The following is a 20,690-nucleotide window of genomic DNA, read 5'->3' as shown; positions in this document are numbered from 1 at the left end:
TGAATCTTTCTTGGCAACATACAATCTTTTTATCAAGTGGGACTACTTGAAAACATTCTGTCAATGTCAAGACAGAATATCAGCCGGCCTTGGCTTCACAGTACAGTAACTGGTCCATTTCATGGTAGGCGGAAAACATTTCCTGAGGCAACACCGAATGGAAAAGCTAATACACACTTGTTCCTAATTTAAAAGTTGTCTTACAATATTTTTTCATATACCAGTACTGTATTGTATTTATGCATCAATTTAAATTTCAGATCATTGAAAGTCGATTATATTTTTAAACTAATTTTACATTTTCAATTGCTAGTACAGTACAAACATGTCAGTACACAACATTTAAAAGAATAAAATGCAGCTGTGAACTATACCTGTACAGATTTGATATTTTTGAGTAGTTGGAATTGAGTTTACGAAGCTTGTCTTCAGTTCCATAATAGGAATGGTACAAAATATTAGAGTCTTTCAGTGAATCTAATGTTACACTTGCTGGCATTTCCTTGTGGGCTTCAACTAAGAAATTCAATGTCTTATTTTCCAGGTCACTGGATGTTACCTGAAAATATTAAATATATAATAGCACTTCAAGTTTATTCTCCATTTTGGCAATAGTAAAACAATAAATTATTATACACTTAAGACATGAAAGTGTATCCCAAATGTTGATAAACAGCAACCAATACAAAATAAATGACTATATTCTAAAGGTCAGAAGTTTAAGATAACTTCATCATTTACATAATTCTCCTAGCATCAAAAATATATGTTCTTGCCTCACGTATATATCCCATTTCCCCCACACTAAAGGCAGGACATTCAAAGCTTGCGGTCACTATTCCAGATGCTATACATATACATCATGCTTCTGTAGCAAACAGTGGCACTTAGAATGTATACTATATTTCAATCATTATACTCTATATGTATTTTCATAAAGTTTACTTCATTAAAAAGAAAAAGAAAAAATTTGCAATTTACAAATAAAATGGGTTAAAATTTAAAAAATCAAGTCTTCTTTATGAAAAAGCGTTTTATCTATTGCAAATTGACTAGGAAGCAGAGATAGAACAATATTGAGAAACACAGTACATGTGAAACCAAAAATTCCTAATGGGAATATTGTGAAGACTGACCAAACTCCCTCAAATTCCCATCTTAACACAAAAGTACTTTTAAAGGAGAGTCATCACCTTAAGGCTGTGAGAGCCAGTAGGAAGCAGCTTCCTAAAGGTGGCCTGATCATTTAGCTTCAGTACATTACCATCCACCTGCACCGTGGCTGACAGTACTGGGTGGCCCTCCTCATCTACCACCTGCCCTGCCACACCTGGTAAAACAAGAATGGCATCAAAATTGTACAATGGTGCAGATTTGCATACAACACTAACTTTATAATTAAGGTGTATAAGATCAGGGACTTGGTTATAGGTAAGGCAATTATGAGAAGGATGTACTATACTAGGTCATTACAACTATATAGCACTTGGAAGGGATGAGGATAAGGATTTGGGATACAATGGCGGAAAGGAATGGTGCTCAGCCACTTCGACGTTTGGGAATTGAACGCCGACCTGTAAGAAGTGAGACCGTCACTCTACCATCCAGTTCAAGAGATTGGGCTCAGTTGTTATATTACCTTAACTCTTCTTCCTCTTAAAAGTTTTCTTTCGATATCATTTTCCAAGATGATGTCACTCAGATGCTCTCTAGGTTCTCATCAACACTGTTCCTCATAACAAAAACATTTACAAATTAAATGGTCTTGACAAAACAAAATGAGGGAAGGAAGATGGAGTTGAACCAAACCAGCCACTACTATTGAGGTGCCAGCTCACTATTGTAAGAGGGAGAAACATTATCTTCAACACACCCTTCATGTAGTAACTGGTAAAGCAAGGAATGTCAATTATCACTATGCAAACTACAATCCCAGGAACAAGCTCTTCCCTGCCACCAGCAGATGGCATTACCCGTCACCACACACGTAGCGGTGGAATCGACAGCTTAACTTTGTTTAGCCTCCATCAACATAACTTTGGCTTTGAACGTTGCCAATTTTTTTAATAATTTTTTTTTACTGTTTTCAGATTACCACTTTACAGTCTGTTTCATTGCATATATAACTATCTTTAATGTGCCACTTATTGCTATCTACTACAGCTAGGTTTCAGGGCTACTTCCCTGGCACTGTTTAACAAAGACTTTCAGTAGCAGATATATCTTTTTCAGTACCTGCACCTTGGCATTAAATTTTCCTTTTCAAAACAACAAAGGAGTCTGTTTCCACTTTCAACCTTGTCTAATTATGTGGAGGATCTATCCTTTGGTTTTGGTTGCAGGTGTAATGTTGCTACATTTTTCTTAATTTATTTTTAAGCTTGAGTAGGTTTTCCTGATGATTGCACTACCCGTCACAACACTTCATTCAAGCACTAGCCGTGTTCCAAATTTTTAAGATATTTTCAACTTTGTTTCAACTCAGTGCTACCTAATCTGCTTGATGGGGTTCTGGGAGTTCTTCTACTCCCCAAGCCCGGCCCGAGGCCAGGCTCGACTTGTGAGAGTTTGGTCCATTTGAGTTTGGTTCGTCACCTATTTTAAGATTAAACTGGCATAGTGTGTAAATTGTCTTGAAATAGACATGGTCTTGATCTTGAAATACTGTTCTTATGTTTGTTAAGTTTTTACACATGCTGCTGAGGCTACTCTATTTACATACACTTTAGGTGCCTGTGGTAGTATGTCTACTTCCATGTCTTCCTTTTTCATATCTTTAATTGCCTAGCTCTTATAGTGCAATTTGTTCCAGTCACCTCTTTTCCCCTTTCCATCTTCATTACTTTATACTTGCTGGGTTTGAAATCAAGCAGCAATCTGTCTTCCCAATCCTCAAGTTTCTCAAGGTCATCCTGTAATCTTTAACAGTCTTTCTTAGTTTGTACTTTTTTTTTTTTAATTTTGCATTTTCCTCAAACACTGACATGTTCATGTACGAGCTCACCCCCTTTCTGGCAGGCTGCTTACTTAGATTTGGAATAAAAATCAGCTCAGAACAGAGGAACTCACATTTGTAAACTCACATATACAGTCACATTTGCCTACCTTTATGTCAAAATGTTCAATTAGAATGTTAAAATTCAATATCATTCATTTATTACATTATAATTTACATAATACAATTCCAGTAACTAAACCAATCTCTTCATAAAATAGAGGTTTGAAATCAAAGCTACATGATGATTGCATAATTTATTTTATTGAAAGTCAACCTTCACCTTAACCAATGCTTTACAAAAGGTGCCACATATTTAACATCAAATGCATACAAAAGTCGAAATCCATTATCATTCCCCCATTGCCACCACTCAGGTGTTAATACTCAAACTGTATGACGGTTGAAACATAATCAATCACAGGCGAGTAGGCCTCTTGACGTCATGCCAGACAGAGGCGCACCAGCCGTGCTCCCAGCAGGCCTCAGTATTCTCACAGACCCACAGCAGGTTGGACCTCGGCTGGCCAGTTATACACCTTGTTGCCTCACTCAATAAAACTACTGAAGTGTCTGTTGTGTATAACTACAACCAACATTCAACCAAAAAAGGCAACGAATACATGGGGGTGGGCCAGTAGCAGTCCAGATAAAAAAGTAACAGTATATAATCATCAAATATATTAAATAAATAAACACCCCCATTCTCCTGGTTAGATGGTACTTATAGTAATCATAAGGACCATCATACATACATTGACCTAATTGGCAATGGAAAAGTAGAAATCAGTACTATTAAATTTGGACAAACCAGAAAAGTTTATGTATTGATGTTGCAGAGAAAATGTAACCTAACCTAACCTTCCTATGCCTAATATATGCTATCAGAGGTCTAATATAGTACAGTGTATATATATGTGCTATACTAGGTCTAGGAATATTTAGGTTTGGCTTTTAACTTTATTTTTATTAGACTCTGGCAAGTGAATAATACCAAATTCTACTGTCTAATTATCCATTACGTCCATGTATGTACAATGATCAACATAGTTACAAAAGTACTATCTAAGCAGGAGGATGGGTTGAAATAAAACATTAAAACTATCCATTAAGTTTATCATTCCCAATATACATCATCACAGGCAAATGAGCACTACCACACAAGCAGTCATCAACATCAGCACTCACCGTGAGACCAAGTGTACACTGCTCCTCACTAACTTGTATCTACACACAGTACATACATTATAAATACATTCACTTCCCCCTAACACAACCATTTCCACTTATCCTTGCTCCTAACAATATACCATTTGTTATTCATACCCACTCCCCTGCATCCCCACACACTCACTAAACCATGTCAGCCAACCTTACTCCTATCCTTCCTTTCATCCTCATCCTCCTGTCCTTAAATTCACGTTAATACATTCCTCTATCTTGTGGTTTATTAACATATGCACTTCCCATCTCACCAAACATTTTTTAATCCTTGCTCTATTTATTATCCTAACACAACCCATTCTTCTCAAATAATTCACTTCTATTGCTTTAACTCTTGATTTTTAATGTATCTACCACATCATCATCTTGTAACCGTACATACTTGCCAGAACTTTATATTGCATTAGCCACTTCCCATCTCTGATTCTCCCTAATCTCAACATCGATTACACAAATTCCTCTTGTAGCAAATCACACAACCTAAACAGATCGGCAACTTCCAGTATGTCACCATTCACATATACTTCACACACACAATTTCTATTTCTCTATATCATCACCAGTAATTTTTGTCTACAATCACTTAAATAGTCATGAGGTAGAAGACTGTTAACTCTGATTATGTTTCACTGACTGCTAAAAGCCCCCTGTATCCTTTGCATATATATAAAATAACTTTCTCCAGTTACTCCTGCTACTGTATGTCTATTTATTGCATAGATGTTACTCTAATCTTACCTTAACTTCTTCATGACTTTATCCATGTCAACATTAAATAACCACAATGGCATTGAGTAGTTATGATGGTAGATGAAGAAAATCTACAATAAATCCCCCCCTAGCACCAAAGAAGAGATTGGTAATGTCACTGGATAGATTATCATATCAAATGTAATTACAATATACAATCCACAAGCAATTGAAGATAGCTTAAGAATATCCTGAGGTCATCACCAAAGTAGAACTTATAGTCAAAGTCATGTATTAGCAATATATCAAATGTTAACAATGCTCCAGTTTTGTAGTTAAGTTACCAGCAACCAGGGGCCAGATTCACGAAGCAGTTACGCAAGTACTTACGAACATGTACATCTATCCTCAATCTTTGATGGCTTTGGTTACATTTATTAAACAGTTTACAAGCCTGAAAATTTGCCAATCAACTGTTGTTATTGCTATAACCAGCCTCCTGGTGCTTCGTAGCTCATTAACTGTTTAATAATTGTAAACAATGCCGCCAAAGATTGAGAAAAGATGTTCAGGTTCGTAAGTGTTTGCGTAATTTCTTCGTGAATCTAGCCCTAGGAGGCCTGATCGACAACCGGGCTGCGGGGACGCTAAGCCCCGGAAGCACATCAAGGTAACCTAAAGGTAAGGTAACCCTGACACAGTTCTCTTAAGCAAACGTATTATAGCATTAGCACACAACCTTCATTTACATAACTGACCTTAATGCTATTTCAGGACGTGATGTATATTTCCTGGGTACTTTTCTTAAAACTCCAGCCTTTGTGTTGCGCATTCCTTGTAATTTATCTTTAGAATGAGTGCTGGTATATTTGAAATATGATTAAGTTTCAGAATTTCTATCAGTGTTACCATGGTTCAGATTCTTTAAATACAACTTTTGTAGTGGAAAAATACAATAAATGCAAATGAATGAGATAACTTTCAATATAACATTTTTATATTGAAGAATAGAATACATGCTTTCCTTTTACATTTTAAGAAATCAAACATTTAAAAAATATTTACAAATTAGCAACAAACACATTTAAGAAAACACTATTTATAGGATTTGCAAATATTGCTCTAAATTTTAATTCAGGTGATCTGATAAAATTAAAAAGGCAATACCCATTAAATAAATATGACATATACTTTATAAATATTTTGGTATACAGTACGTATTTCTAAAATTAATAGCAGCCATGATTGTATGTCCAATATGTCTAAAATTCAGTAAAATTTACAATTATTTACAAATAAATAATATAAAATGTGCAAGCTACACCTACCCACACAGTGATAAATAAGGCAATAAATAAAACCAAGTTGTATACAAGAAGGAGGATAACGCAAATGCCATCTCGCTTAATGCATTTTTCCCCACTTAATTCAAGACTTCATCTAGAACACCTTCACCCAATTAATATTTGGTTTAGTAAGGTTGCATGTGAGTTGGCTCAAGTTAGTGAACCAAAGAGTTAGCAGTACAAAGTCAAAATGAGAGGTGAGAGCTCTCATTTTTGTCCAACTTTGATTACACAAATGATGGCCTAATAGGGCTTTGATTATTTTGTAGAAAGACCTCTGATGGTCATTTCTGAGCTTTATTATTTCTCCAGTGACACAGTACAATACGCAAATGTGTGAAAATTCTCTGTGGCTCCTGACTGAACAGTCCATGTCAAATGACAGTGGGATTTTACTCAAGGGAGCAGCCGAATGATAGAGATCGGACAGATTTCATAAAATTCTTCATAATCAGCTACTAGAAGATATAAATTACTGTACTTGTCTATGGATTTAGGCCTTGGGTCAGGTACTGGGATCAGTTAGGTTATTTAGAGGATTTTTTTTTTTTAGAGAGAATGTGATAATTTGTTATTCAGTGATAAATATCAGCTGAAGCTGTGATTTCCAGTACTGTACTGTCCCAGTGATGTCTTGATCAAATGAAAGTTCAAAAGGAATTCCAATGCAATGGAAAATTATGATTCAATTGTACAATGATTGTCTAGAAAGACGACTGGATTACAAAGGAAATTTCTAGAAAATTTTATTTGTGGTGCAGATAAATGTAACCAACATTAATACAGTAGTATATATTTTTATATTACATGTGGGCATTTTCTACACAATTTTGTTACTAGTACGCAAAAATACATACAGTAAAAAAAAAAAATACTCCAATGAACGGCACAGGAACCAAATGAAAAGTTCCAGAGACATCACTAAGCATTTTCTTACTTTTCTAATTTTAAAATACCAAAATTATCTGCAAAATTATAAAGGAGTTAGTCGACCTTAGTAATTTCCTTATTAGTGTGATTTAGAATTGTCCCATTTTCAATGCTAGGCAAAAAATTAAGGGGTATTAATACAGTCTGTTTATCCCCAGAAGTTCCACTCTTGTCATTAATACCTTCAAGGACCACAATTCTTGACCCATTACTTTTATCAAGAGTATCAAAAATATTAATAAATGAAAGAGGTATAGAGATGGACTCGATCATCTCTGTGTTACCAGTTTTCTGATTATTGCTTTGAGTAATGCTGTCTGCATGGGCTTTAGTTTCAACTGGAGAATGTTCAGTAAGGATAAATGCAGTGGGAATGGGAAAAGAATAATTATTTTCAATGTGTGATGAATCTTGGTTAGTTACATTACCATGGTGAGCTTCCTCATAAGTTCCATTGTTTACACCAGCCGTGTGAGCATCTTCAGCTTTTGTAACATTACCGGTACTAATTCCCTCAACAATACTAGTATGTATAATAAATGATAGAGGAATAGGTATGGCCTTATTTCCCTCTTCACTCTCAGTCTTTGGATTCCCAGCTCGATTGAAGCTGTCTACTTCATTTTTAGTTCCTATAAGGAAATTTTTAAGTGGAATAAAGGTTAGAGGAATACTAAGCAAGTTAGACTCTTTAATATGACTCTGAGCATGACTGGTTAAGTTACCTTGGTGAGCAGCATGTATGAAAGACAGAAGAGAATCTTTATTTTGTCTCCAGAGGGTGGGCAGTTCTCTTGCAGCGGGGTAATTACAACAGCTTACATGAGCAGCAACCTAAAAGTAATAATGGATAAAATATGTTACTATTCCACATTAAAATGTGAAAGTAACAGCAAGATTTATTAACCCAAAGAAATGTGATTAACCCTGCTTAAAAATTATCAATAAATATATAAATATATATAATAAGTTGTCAAATACTTTACCAGTCTACAACAGTATTTTGCAACCAAATTTCTCCTTACTTCAAATAAAACAACAATTATATATATATTAACATGTAATGAAAGCAGAAAGTACCGAGTTTGGGAAAGCAAATGAAATTAAAGCATAAGCCTTTTAACTATCATTAAAGTCATGACCCTTAAAAAAATCTTTATCTGCCAACAAAAAATCCCAAATCTACTAAGAAAAAACCCTCAGAATCCGCCAACAAAACAATCTAAATCCACCAACAACAAAATAGTTGAAGGAGGGGTAATAGTCACAGCAGGACATAAGTGAGAGTGAGGATGTTGTAGGGAGTACGCAAGGTAGTGAAGGCAGTAATGGTCATGACATTCTTGTGCTCATCAATATTTTTCTGTAGATCTGATTTTTTTCAGCAATGCCTTATTGGACTTTATAAAGGCGAAGAAGTCACTGCATAAGTACTACATACATAGATAAATATAGTTATATAGGTAAATATATATATACTGTACATATATACGGTAGATAATTTCTTAAGTAATGGAATGAAGTAATAATTCCAGATTTTTGGAGAATTTAAAAAAAAAAATCAAAACTCAAATTTTGACACCCGAATCCAAGACATGTCCTGGAAAATACAAATGTATGGCAACCCCCAACTTAGAAGATAGCAGTTGCCTACAGAAACAAACTTTAATACATTTAAACTTACCGTCAATGTACCCTGAAGATTTTTGTAAGTATACTCCAAAAGAGAATTCTTGTATACACCAAGAGCCTGTCCATGAAGGATGCCTGAAGGAGCTTGTCTGTTTAAAACCAGGCATGGATTTTCACTCTGCAAGAGAGTAACCACTTAATATTACAGATATTACTGTGAATAAAAACACACATCTTGCAACTGACATTGCAAATACAATACTCCTGGATGGCTTGTCATCTTCTGTACATACACTGTCATTAATTGCATATTTGTTATGCAAAATAATAACAAATGTACAAGAAATTATGAGGCTCTCAATTATACACAACACACTACTGAAAATATGAATTTTACCTCAAAATATAACATTTTGAACTACTGTACATTATACTTCATGACACTTTTATTAGAATAAGTAGTATACAAATACCTGTATTACAGTACACTTCAATTTTATAAAATAAAATAAATGATTTAGTATTTTGTTTTCACAGATAAATGAAAAGGGGAAAGTTCCAATGTTTATGGGCTAAAAATATGCCAAAGGAGGGTATAATTTAAATATATACACAGTACATGTTTATACTGATGGAACCCTTAAGAAAGGGTGATTTAACTATGTGGCCGACAACCAAAACCGAGTTGACATAAGTATCTTTGCACCAGGCCAGAACCTTATACCTCAATATATTTTGGATAATGTATCAGAAAGAATTTAATCTACAGACATAATTGTGGTATCATTTTCTAAACAAATTTATCTCCACAAATTCATCAAACACATTTTTTATTCCATTCACAAGAAATTAAAAAATAGCTTAAGTCGATAAGTACTGACAGCCATTCCCTTCAGTTAACCGATTCCTTTATCTGGTCATTGGTATGTAGAGGATAAATTCAGAAAGACATTTCTATTGCCTGTGAATAACTTGTGGATAAATTTTCTCCCATCACATCCTGGCCTGGGGCCGGTCTTGCCAGGTGATTGTTTGGTGTACGAGGTGGTTTGTCGTCACAGCCACCGCAGCCAGCGCTACAAAATACTGTACAGAAATACGGTACTCTTATAACCAATACATTCCTCTTATAATTTAGTACCAATAGTAATATTACCTGCAGCATAGTAGGATGTGCCTTCGCATATGCTTCTGTCAAAAACTGGAAGACCGCCTCATCTGGAGTAGTAGAGTTAGCTGATGGATCATCATGAGGAAACCTGTAGAAGATTAGCCACATCATCTTTTGTCATCAGCAATCATCGCAGTAATTTTAGACAATATATAGTAATAGTTATACAGTATAGCAAAATATGCATATGCTATGAGCTTATATAAAGCTCCTTTCTAAGTTAACAATTCTTGTGTTCTCAGAAATATATTGAACTAAACATGGACATTTGAGTATGAAAGAGATACAGGACCGACACAATCACCAAAGATACAGTGCCTACACACCAAAGATACAGTGCCTACAGCATCCCATTATGACAATTTTAAGGTGCCTGGGAGACAATGTCAATCTAGCCACAATAACAATTACTGTATTGAGAGATGTTTGTTCCCAGCCACAAGTCTTGCAGAGCCCCAGTAAAGTTACCAATGTGATGTAACAGCCAATGTTAGGCCCAACAAGAAATTAACATAGTATGCCTGTTCCTGACTGCCCATCACCAGGTGACAGCACCACTGTGACCCTGACAACGTCCTCCAGCCCCTCATACATTCCGACTTACGACAGGACACTTAAGTCATAGCAAGAAAAGGAGTGCAGGAGCAGCAGAATCATTTGCTCAGAAAGCAGCTTTCAACAATCCCAAAGCATATTTCTGAGTTCAGGTATTCTGCTTCTCCCAGATGTATAGATTCTACAGCCAAGATATAGTTCTCTTTCCTGGGCGCTTCTAATTTGGGGGCAGCTACAGCACATGTTTATCCAGGAGAAAAATCTTTCAAGTTCTCTAAACTCCCCCAAACTCTTTCATAAAGTGATCTCCTCTTCCTTTTCAATATACAGTACTGGCCATATGTCTCTACATCCTGATCCTCTTTTTTCACACTTGTTCACCTTTCTCATTAAATGATCCACAGGCATCCGGCCGAGCGGACAGCACGCTGGACTTGTGATCCTGTGGTCCTGGGTTCGATCCCAGGCGCCGGCGAGAAACAATGGGCAGAGTTTCTTTCACCCTATGCCCCTGTTACCTAGCAGTAAAATAGGTACCTGGGTGTTAGTCAGCTGTCACGGGCTGCTTCCTGGGGGTGGAGGCCTGGTTGAGGACCGGGCCGCGGGGACACTAAAAAGCCCCGAAATCATCTCAAGATAACCTCAAGATAACATCCTACTACCCTCACTCCAGGTGTTCTTGCCTTTTATCAACTAACCCATCCATACAAATACTGTACATACATGTATACTGTATACCAGGAATTAAAGAACCAGGGAGACATTGCATAAACATGTAGTGCTGTTTTAGTGACATTACCTTGTACTCAGGTTTAAATATACTGTACTGGTTTTTTCTCGACTTGGAAACAAATTTGTAGGGCATTTTCCTTGGTGATGTGTCTACTATTTTCACACTTAAACTCCTCTCATCACTCAAAAGTAAAACAATGACTCAAGAGACTTACCTCATGAAGATACCACCCGACTCAAGAGACAGTACTGCATGAGGCTTGATCTGGCTCAGCATGTTCACTGTTGCCTCGGCATACTCATCAACAATTTCTGGTGCGAACATTCCTCCAACTTCATTATCAAGCTCACTTTTTCTACTGTAGCCACACATGCCTGAAAATATAATTGTTACAGCAATGTGCAGAACAAAGCTCTATTCAGTAATAAATGACGACTATGTTTAGTGTTTTTTTTTTATTATATAAGGTCATTCAACTAAAATTAATAAACCTATGTGGATTAAAATTGTAAAAGATCCAGACTGCACTATAGCTAAATCAGGGATCAGTAGGATCTTGTCATAGGGAGCAACCAAGTGTAATAGCTCAGAAATAATAAACCAGATATGGGCTAAAATGTTTTATGGCAATCAAGGAAGACCTTCCCAGTCTCCCTACCACAGATCCTACGTACACCATCACAAACCCCCTTCTCTGTCGATTGTTTACCTGGCTCGGCTCTATCAAAGCCATTAGTATCAACAGCTGGTACTAAGAAAATCTGTGTTTCTTGCAGAAGTTTCTGTATTTCTCTATTTTTCTTTGCCCAACCAGCACCAAGGTGTCTTGCTAATCGAATGACCAATTCCCGTCCTACAGGCTGAGCTCCATACAGGCCTCCAAATATCAGCACACGCACACGGTTATCAATGCCTCTCTCATTCTGTTGACGAAATAAAAACCACTGTAAACACTTAATAAATACAAATTATAATTAAAGCATTAAGGGTTCTACTACTGGCCAAACAAGAAAGTACTACAGTATATCTCATGAAGAAAAATATATGCTTGTAAAAATCTTCTGAGTAAGCTACTTTGCCACTCAGGTGTGTGATATCATAGAACCCCTGGACAGTCAATGGACAGTCCAAGGCACCAGTCCCACATGGACTGGGACATTCTTGCAGGATCATTTAAGATTTTTTCCAAGGCACTAAGACAGTTATTTCAGCCAGAATAACTTTACCTCAAAATGTCTGTTCACAAGCAGAGATCTCTCAAGAGCCCCAGTGATGTCTTCAACCATGAGAGCCACTGCAGGCTCTCGCTAACCTAATAACCAATCAAAACAATGAAAACCTCGATTTAGATGCCATGCAGTGACAAGACCGGACCACCAACACCACCCTAACGACACCACCACTCATGATGAAAAAAACAAAAACAAATATAAGGTGAAAGATGAAAGAAGGAAGACAGGGCACAAAAGTGTCTGAATAGCTTGCTCAGATAAAAAGAGTCCATCAAGAGCTTAATGAATAGTTTCTGAGCTACAATTTTGCAACTTGTGCCTGTAACGGGAGCCCAAATTGAACCAAAGATTTATGCAGAAATTTCACTATCCTGAAGTGTAAATTAAAATAGTCACTCCATCCCACAGCCACATAAGGAGAAACGTAATATCAAGACAGCATGTGATCAAAGTAAACAATGGAAGCTTCTCATAAAAAGTGACACTTTGTGGTGTCGGGAACTCGACAATATATACCAAAAAGCATATCAAGCATAATCAGAGAGGAGAAACTGGGAAACAGGATGGCAGGAGGACAGAAACAATGCTGAACTCACTGAGGCAGTAGAAGGACAGCTGATGGTACTAAATGTAATGTTGGAACTGGGGCCAGATCAGACACTGAAAGATGCAATGGGGATACTTGATAGGCCCTGAGATCTTTGACAAAATTATAAGGCAGGTGCACATCCAGATAGCTGGAAAATTTTATTTTAATACTTTTCTCCCTTTCAAGAAAAGGAAAGGGAGAGGCAGGAAGCCATAAATTTTTTAATGATCTCACTATGTGGGATACTAATATGTATCCCATGCAAAGCACTCAACAGGAAAAGATAACCAAGGACTGACTGTAGAGCATCTGGAGATCATTAAATATTTAGCCACACAAGATGACTTTGGAAGCAGAAAGTACTCTCTGAACCGTAAGAGTTTTATTTCAAATTCAAAAAGATACAGCAAGAGAAAGCTGGATAAATTGCATCTTCCTAAACTATTAAAAAGCATTTGATATAGTTCCTTGTAAAATACTCATGCAAAAGACTCGGGTGCTGGCTGCGATAAATGGACAGACACTGAACCGGGTACAGGTGTACCTAATAAACAGAGAACAGAGTCATGATCAGAGATGCGACATCAACGAGTGGAGATGCAACAACTGGAGTACCTGAAGGTTAGATCCTGAGCTTGCTGCAATTTCTAATCTATGTGGGTGACCTATAAAAAGGGGTAAGTTTGCACATGGCATTATTTGCAGACAATGCAAAACTAATGAGCAAAGTATAAATTAAAGAAGCCTGTAGAGTGCTACATGAAAACCTTGACAAATTGCAGGAGTGGGCTGACTGTTGGATTGCAGTCCCCGCAATTGTAAGGTAATATAGACGAGTAAAACAAAAACATATGAAAATACCTCAGTCCCCATTCGAAGAGCATGCACCTTCATACTCCAAGCATTATCATTTGCCAGAAATTCTGCAACATCCTTGTACTTGTTCTCAATATCAGCCATTGCTGCATTTAGTGCAGAGTTATTAAGATAATCCTGCATGAGGTTGTCCTCCGCACCAAAGTCGTCTTCAGCAGACCATGTAGATGAATCATCAGCTTTGAGAGTAAAATTGACTTGAACAGCCCACAGGTGTGGCACCTCAACATTCACACTACTAGCTTCATACCTGTAATAATTATATTGTGCATAAAAAGTCAACAGAAAAATTTAATAAAGATTTATCACCCAAACATTATACTATATTACTATTATTAACATTAATATTATACTATAAAATGGCGTAAGTAAACAGAAGCACTAGAGGCAAATCAATTGATCCCTCTGACTTTTGGCAATAAAGTAGCTTAACGATGAACAATAAAATCTGATGGGAAAAATGTTGACGATAGGAAAAAATATAGTGAATATGAAAAGCAACCTTCTCAGCAAAAATTCTGGTCGCTTTATTAAGTAATTACCATGTATTGACAATATTGTCAATACATGCTGGGCAAAGAGTTAAAAACAATAAGGAACCAACATAGTTTCTCTGAAAACCCAAACATAGATAATAAGCAAGACACATATATAAAGACCTACTTACCCAGCAAATAACAGCTATTTAATGATGAAAACTTTTCCTTTGTTAAGGAAACATTATTTTCACATTAAATTTACAAACACTCTTGGAGAGGGGGGGGGGGGGGAGGGGAATTTGGGAAATATAAATAGTAATAAAAAATAACAAAATACATAAGAAAGTTACCCATTAGCATAAGCTGTGACCAAATATTCGCTAGGTGCCAAAAGTCTCCAATAGTCACCATCAGAAGCAGACACAATATCGTGATCAATACCAGCTACGCTGACGGTTGCATTGCTGATTGGGTTGCCACTCTTATCCAATATAAATCCTTTAACTCCTGTTTGTACCTGTTAACACAAAAAATATACCATTTTATTCCAAGCAAGTGCTTTTTAACTTACAATTCTAATAGGCTTTTAATATTGAGTAGAGCAATAAAATCGTTGTTAGAATAAAAACAAGAAAGAAGAAGATGCAGCCACAAGGCTGCATCTTCTCCAGCTCTTATGTCTGGTTGAAAGACAGTTATATTTGCAAGAATTTAGTATAATCACTTTAAACACTACTATAAGTCTGGGTAACAAATTAATTACCGTCACTTTTAGTTAACTAACCTGCTCCATGAATGCCAGAAGAGACTTTTTATTTTCCATCCAGTATTTTGGCAAGTCTTTTGTTGGTGGGTATTTGTGGCAAGACATTTCAACAGTGATTTCAAAACAGTTGGAATTGAGGTAGTTCCAATCCTGCATGCCACCCGATACGCTGTACCACTTGGCTCCGTTTGTAATGCCATCTCTGAAAGCTACTGTATTGGAGTTGCACTCCTTTCCCATAGGCATTCTTGGGTGAGCCTAAACAGAAGAACATTTAATGTCAATCAATACAAACCATATGCTTGACACTTCCCAATAAGTTTATGCTTCTAATCACTAAATATTATGTAATAAGACTAATACACTGACACAACAATAAAGAAATAAGACAAACAATTAGCATGCACATGTATAAACACCTGAGAAATGATATGAAGAGGAAAAAAGGTAATTAAGAAACAGTTAGAATGATGTAGCAAAAGATCATGGAAAAGGGTAAGGAAAGAGAAGAAATGGAGGTCAGAGGAGAGAGAGAGAAAAGGGCAGCATGGGGTAGAACTCCCTACTCCATGGGGCCTCCAGATTGGCAACCACATGCAGCAACAGAACAACAATAGACAGAAAACCAATTGAACAACCAGCAAGATGAACAATGACAGTCATTCAACAGTGTTTACAAAACAATAAACCAGAGATCCACATCCATAACCTAACTCTCCCCCAGCCATACCTACCAACAACCTTCTGCCCTATCATCCTCTTATTGCCCTCTCCACATTCCTCCACAACCACTGGCACATTCAACCCCCCCCCCCCACAATATCTGCAAGTTTCTGTACTTCAATCACACACACACTCCTTCAACAAGATGCCCTTCCTCACCATCATCACTAACCTTCATTTCCTCACTGCTACCACATCCTTAGGTTGGGAGCTGCCCAAAAAGAGAACAATAACAATGTAAAGCCTAAAGATTTAGTAATAAAATGCTGATGGAATTTCAAACAAAGTAAATGAACTTGAAAAAAAAAAAAAAAAACAAGGATGCAAACCATAATGCATTAACAATAGCAGAAACTAAAATAATTGGAATAACCATTCATATAAAATTTCCCACAAAATATCAGGTTGCAAGGTAAGTAAGAAAATAATTGGGAAGGAGCAAGAATGGCACCACTGGTCAAAAGAAACAAGACTTATAAAGATATCAATACTGAAGAGGAATACAGCTAGCATGTTGTGTGAGATATGCGTCAGTGGCATTTTTAAATGGTTCGAAGACAACAGTGGAACCTCAATTCAACAAACTTTGATTCAGCAAATCTCCAGTTGGAACACACACTTTCCACACCAGATTATACAAACAAGAGTTCGCTGAATAACTCATTAACTATTCCTGTCATCACTCTAGTGTGGTAAATACAGTACTGTCTTGAACCTACAAGTACTAAAATACAGCAATAAAAAAAATTAAGAACTTATTAAATATACTCATCTATGAAGACACTGTATTTGGTACACAAATCCATTCCTACTGTTTTCTAAAGCTAATGTAATACCTGTACAGTATATTGAAATACTTGAAAAAACTGCCCTGTGGCAATTTAGGCACACATTTTCCACAATATCTAAATTAGTGGTAGTTTCTAACAATTATGAGATGATTTTGGTCACTTAACACATTAACCATTATAATTTCTGAATAAGAAAATACAGTATACAACACACTTACAAATGAATATGCCTTGGCCAATTTCTTGAAGACGTCATCATCCGGACACTTGCTGTACACACCACCCTGGCTACGAGGGTTATCATCCCACGGATAGTTGGCAACAAGTGAACCACCATGAAGATTAGCAGACAAGACAAATGGATACTGCTTCACCCACTTCATAACAGCGAGGGTTTCTGGCTGTCTTTCATCATCCTGAAGGAATTATAAGCCAATCATACAAAATGCCAAACTATATATCTAACATATTTCACTGGGTAACTTAATTAACAAATTATTCAACCTACCTCCCATAAATGATAGAACCTATATATAATATAGTTGTTCAAAATATAGACTGTTATACTTAATATACTTTGCATATTATACAAAGGGGGACAATAAACTCATAAAATAAAATTGCTACAAGGTAATATAAATAATTTTAGAATAGACAAAAGATTGGTAGATGCAGCTTAAATGCCAACGCATGTAGGGTTCTGAGCCTCGGTAATGATATTAGTTACCAGATATTAGTTTGAAAATATTTAAATTGACAAATCTGAATGCAAAGATGATCTGGGAGTCATGATTAATAGCCAAACATTCAATATATAAATAAATGGAATAAGACAAATAGAATACAGTATCAGGAGTCCTATCAAAAAAAGAAGCATTAAGTCATATATATAACATTACATGTTACTTCAGCTTAATTTTGCCAGTGTTGGACATCATTTAGATTATGAAGTTCAGTTTGGGTAACCATAGTATATAAAGGACATAAATTCACTAGAATGTACACAGAGAAGGATGACAAAGTTAATCCCAGGAATTAGAACCTCCCTTACGAAGAAAGATTAGACAAACTTAATTTACATTCTCTATAAACGCAAGGAGTAAGGGGTGACATAACTCGGGTATGCAAATGAATGAAAGTTTATGACAAAGAGGATATAAATAAAGTATTCAATGTATCAATACAAAAACAAAATACTGGATCCAAATTTAATACAGAAAAAGAACTGGGTAAATAAATACTGTACTGGTATGGAACTTGGGTTGTTGATTTATGGAACAGATTACTGAGCAACTGAGCAACATAACAGAGGTGGGACCACTGGTTTAAAGCGTAGGTTTAGACATACATAAGAGTGAGTTTGGTGGGAATAAATATAAGTTGCCTTGCATACGCCGGTAGGCCTTCTGCAGTTTCCTCATAACTTAAATTCTCAAAATATATAATCAAAGTTAGGTGGATCTAAAATAAAAAATTTATATTATTGTTTAAAACCACAAACTTTAACTTTCAGAAAATGAAAAAATTAAAATGAATAAATAAGATAATTTATCAAACACATACTATGAGAATTTGAGCTATGCACAATGTCTTTAAATTAAAAAAAAAAAAAAAAAAAAATTACATTACCTTGGTAAAAAAGTACTGATCTGGGAAGTTACGGTTGAGATCAATCCCATTTGCATTGCTTCTTCCCATAACTCCTCCATAATCTCCTGGATAAACAAGGAGGAGGCCAAATTAAGACTTTTCTTGATAATACAAATATAAAGCTACTAAATGTAAAACCATGAGATACAAGGTCAAGCAGCATTAACTATTCAAGACTGGTAAGACTGCCAAGAAAAAGCCTATATTTAATTCCCATTTTTGTAGACAGCAATCCAATATTTAGGTTTATCGAGGCCCCTTTATTTCAACTGCTGCAAAGCAGTTGTTTTATCTCAACTGCTGACATTTCTCAGGATGTAACTCTCAACAATTCTCTAACTCCTGGAAGCCTGTTTACTGCTAGGTGAACAGATGGTATCAGGTTAAAGGAAATATGACCAATTATTTGCATCCTAACAAGGAGATTCAACCAGGGCCCACAATTGTGAGTTCAGGATGCAGATTGCTGATTTTATCATCAGCGCTTTGCTGTAATAGTGGCTGTAATAATAGCACTGCCAGAAACGCTTTGCGTAATAGTGGCTTTAGGCATTGTATGTACTAACGCCATCTATAAATCCATCAATGTTTGTATCACACCTTGTATGTATGTACTTTACCTGAATAAACATTTGATTTTTTTTGATTTTTTTTATTTTTATTTAAGAAATCCCATGGCTTGTCAAATCATCATCATCATGAAACTGCCATTATTATTATTATTTTGGAAATTATTTTTTTTTACTGAAACTAAGAAATTAATCAAACATTTTTCTTCAAACTTTACTTATTAAATTGGCTTCTCAGAAAGATATTTCTTTACAAGCACCATCAACTCTTACCCTTGTCTGCCCCCAACATCGAACCAAAGAACAATTATCTTGATAGTCAAATGATATCTAAAATTAGGTTAAAAAAAACTGACATCTATACTGAGCCATGCCAAACCTCTCTTCTCTCTCTTTATCACTTGGGCCATCGGAGCCTCAATCTACTAACCACTAGAGCGGTAGCCCATAAATCTGTTTAATTATGAAAATATAGTTTTGCCACATCAAGGCAAATGGGGGACCTTTGACAAGCTGCGGGGTTCCTGTCCTGTTGAGGACACAAGGGTTTGTGGCCCCTCAGGTAAATCAGGTTATTCATTTGAATGAAAATTCTCACCAAATTGATTGAGAGATGTCTTCTTCAATAGCAAATTGAAAAGGCATTTTAATAGATACATTATTGCTTTAGTTCAGATTACAAAGCATACAATGTGAACAATAGTAATGGTTTGTACAATTTGGATACATTTTTAATTACCAATTAAACAATTATTTTAACAAGATCATTAATACACAGCTATCTCATTAGGGATGTTGCGGCCTGGAACTCGCAGCCATTCGTCATTAGGCCTTCTGCAGCTTCCTCTTGTTCTTATGTTCATAAATCAATATTACAAAGACATTGCTTTTGCCTCATATGTATCCTTGCTGCCTGTATATCTCTCCCTCCACAGAACTGTAACACTCATACTTCAGATGATACGTTCATAAACATAAAAGTGCTTAAGTATTTCATTCACTCATTTTCCTTCCTGGACTACACTGTCAAATTATACACCTTATGTTAATTTCTTCATGATTTATACACACATACACAAGAAGAAGTTAGGCATGCCAAATTTGACAGCAAGAGCAGACACGCGGGAACCACTTTTATATTTTGTTATGAGTTCATCTTTTTCCATCTCTATCATGGTTCTAACTAATTTTCTTTTTGTTTGGATCTTATCACTAACTAGGTTAGGCACTGTAGTGACTTATTTATGCTAAGAATATGAAAAATATCCAAGAAAACACAAGAAAGTTTACAGAGAAATTTAGTGGAGTGTGCACTGAATGACAGTCACTTGGAAACTGACTTGTCTGTAATGCAAGTCTGTGTTTAAGTGTCGAGCAAATGGTCAATAACCGAGCATGAATACAGCATTCGAGTGCCGAATTGTTGAAGTTGGGACCCGTTCAAGTACCATGGCTCCTCTGTACAGTACTCGCTATTGAATTGTCAAAACCATAATAATAAACAGCATGAAAAAATCCACTGGAGCTCTTAGGCGACTCAAATCTGTGACCAACGACCTGCTGGCTTCAACCTCCACCACAGTACCACCCTGACCTGGTATAAGTTACAGTGGTGGAGGTGGTGGGCTGGTAGTTCGTTGGTCGCTGGTTTGAACCATCTAATAGCTCCACTTGATTTTCTCATTAATATATACAGTATCTTGTGATTTCTCTGTGTTCTATACAGCATCTTGTTTCCA

The 20,690-nt window shown here is 36.2% G+C and overlaps 1 protein-coding gene across 4 annotated transcripts in view; it reads right to left on the bottom strand.

Annotated features, from left to right (window-relative positions):
- LOC123763619 (carboxypeptidase D) overlaps positions 1-20,690 on the bottom strand; it is a 51,966-nt gene that overhangs the window by 13,368 nt on the left and 17,908 nt on the right. For all 4 annotated transcript variants that reach the window (XM_045750850.2, XM_045750848.2, XM_069304526.1 and 1 more), the window contains 12 exons: positions 18,362-18,447; positions 16,951-17,148; positions 15,237-15,476; positions 14,803-14,969; positions 13,959-14,223; positions 11,986-12,199; positions 11,491-11,650; positions 9,974-10,076; positions 8,870-8,995; positions 7,911-8,019; positions 1,194-1,330; positions 375-559 (listed from right to left, as the gene is read on the bottom strand). In XM_045750850.2, coding sequence (XP_045606806.2) covers positions 375-559; positions 1,194-1,330; positions 7,911-8,019; positions 8,870-8,995; positions 9,974-10,076; positions 11,491-11,650; positions 11,986-12,199; positions 13,959-14,223; positions 14,803-14,969; positions 15,237-15,476; positions 16,951-17,148; positions 18,362-18,447 — 1,990 coding nt within the window. The remainder of the gene's footprint in view (positions 1-374; positions 560-1,193; positions 1,331-7,910; positions 8,020-8,869; positions 8,996-9,973; positions 10,077-11,490; positions 11,651-11,985; positions 12,200-13,958; positions 14,224-14,802; positions 14,970-15,236; positions 15,477-16,950; positions 17,149-18,361; positions 18,448-20,690) is intronic.

The sequence above is a fragment of the Procambarus clarkii genome, chromosome 52, assembly GCF_040958095.1.
Source record: "Procambarus clarkii isolate CNS0578487 chromosome 52, FALCON_Pclarkii_2.0, whole genome shotgun sequence".
Classification (NCBI taxonomy): Eukaryota; Metazoa; Arthropoda; class Malacostraca; order Decapoda; family Cambaridae; genus Procambarus; species Procambarus clarkii.
Note: the sequence above shows the minus strand (reverse complement) of the source record. Positions and strands in the feature narration are given on the sequence as shown.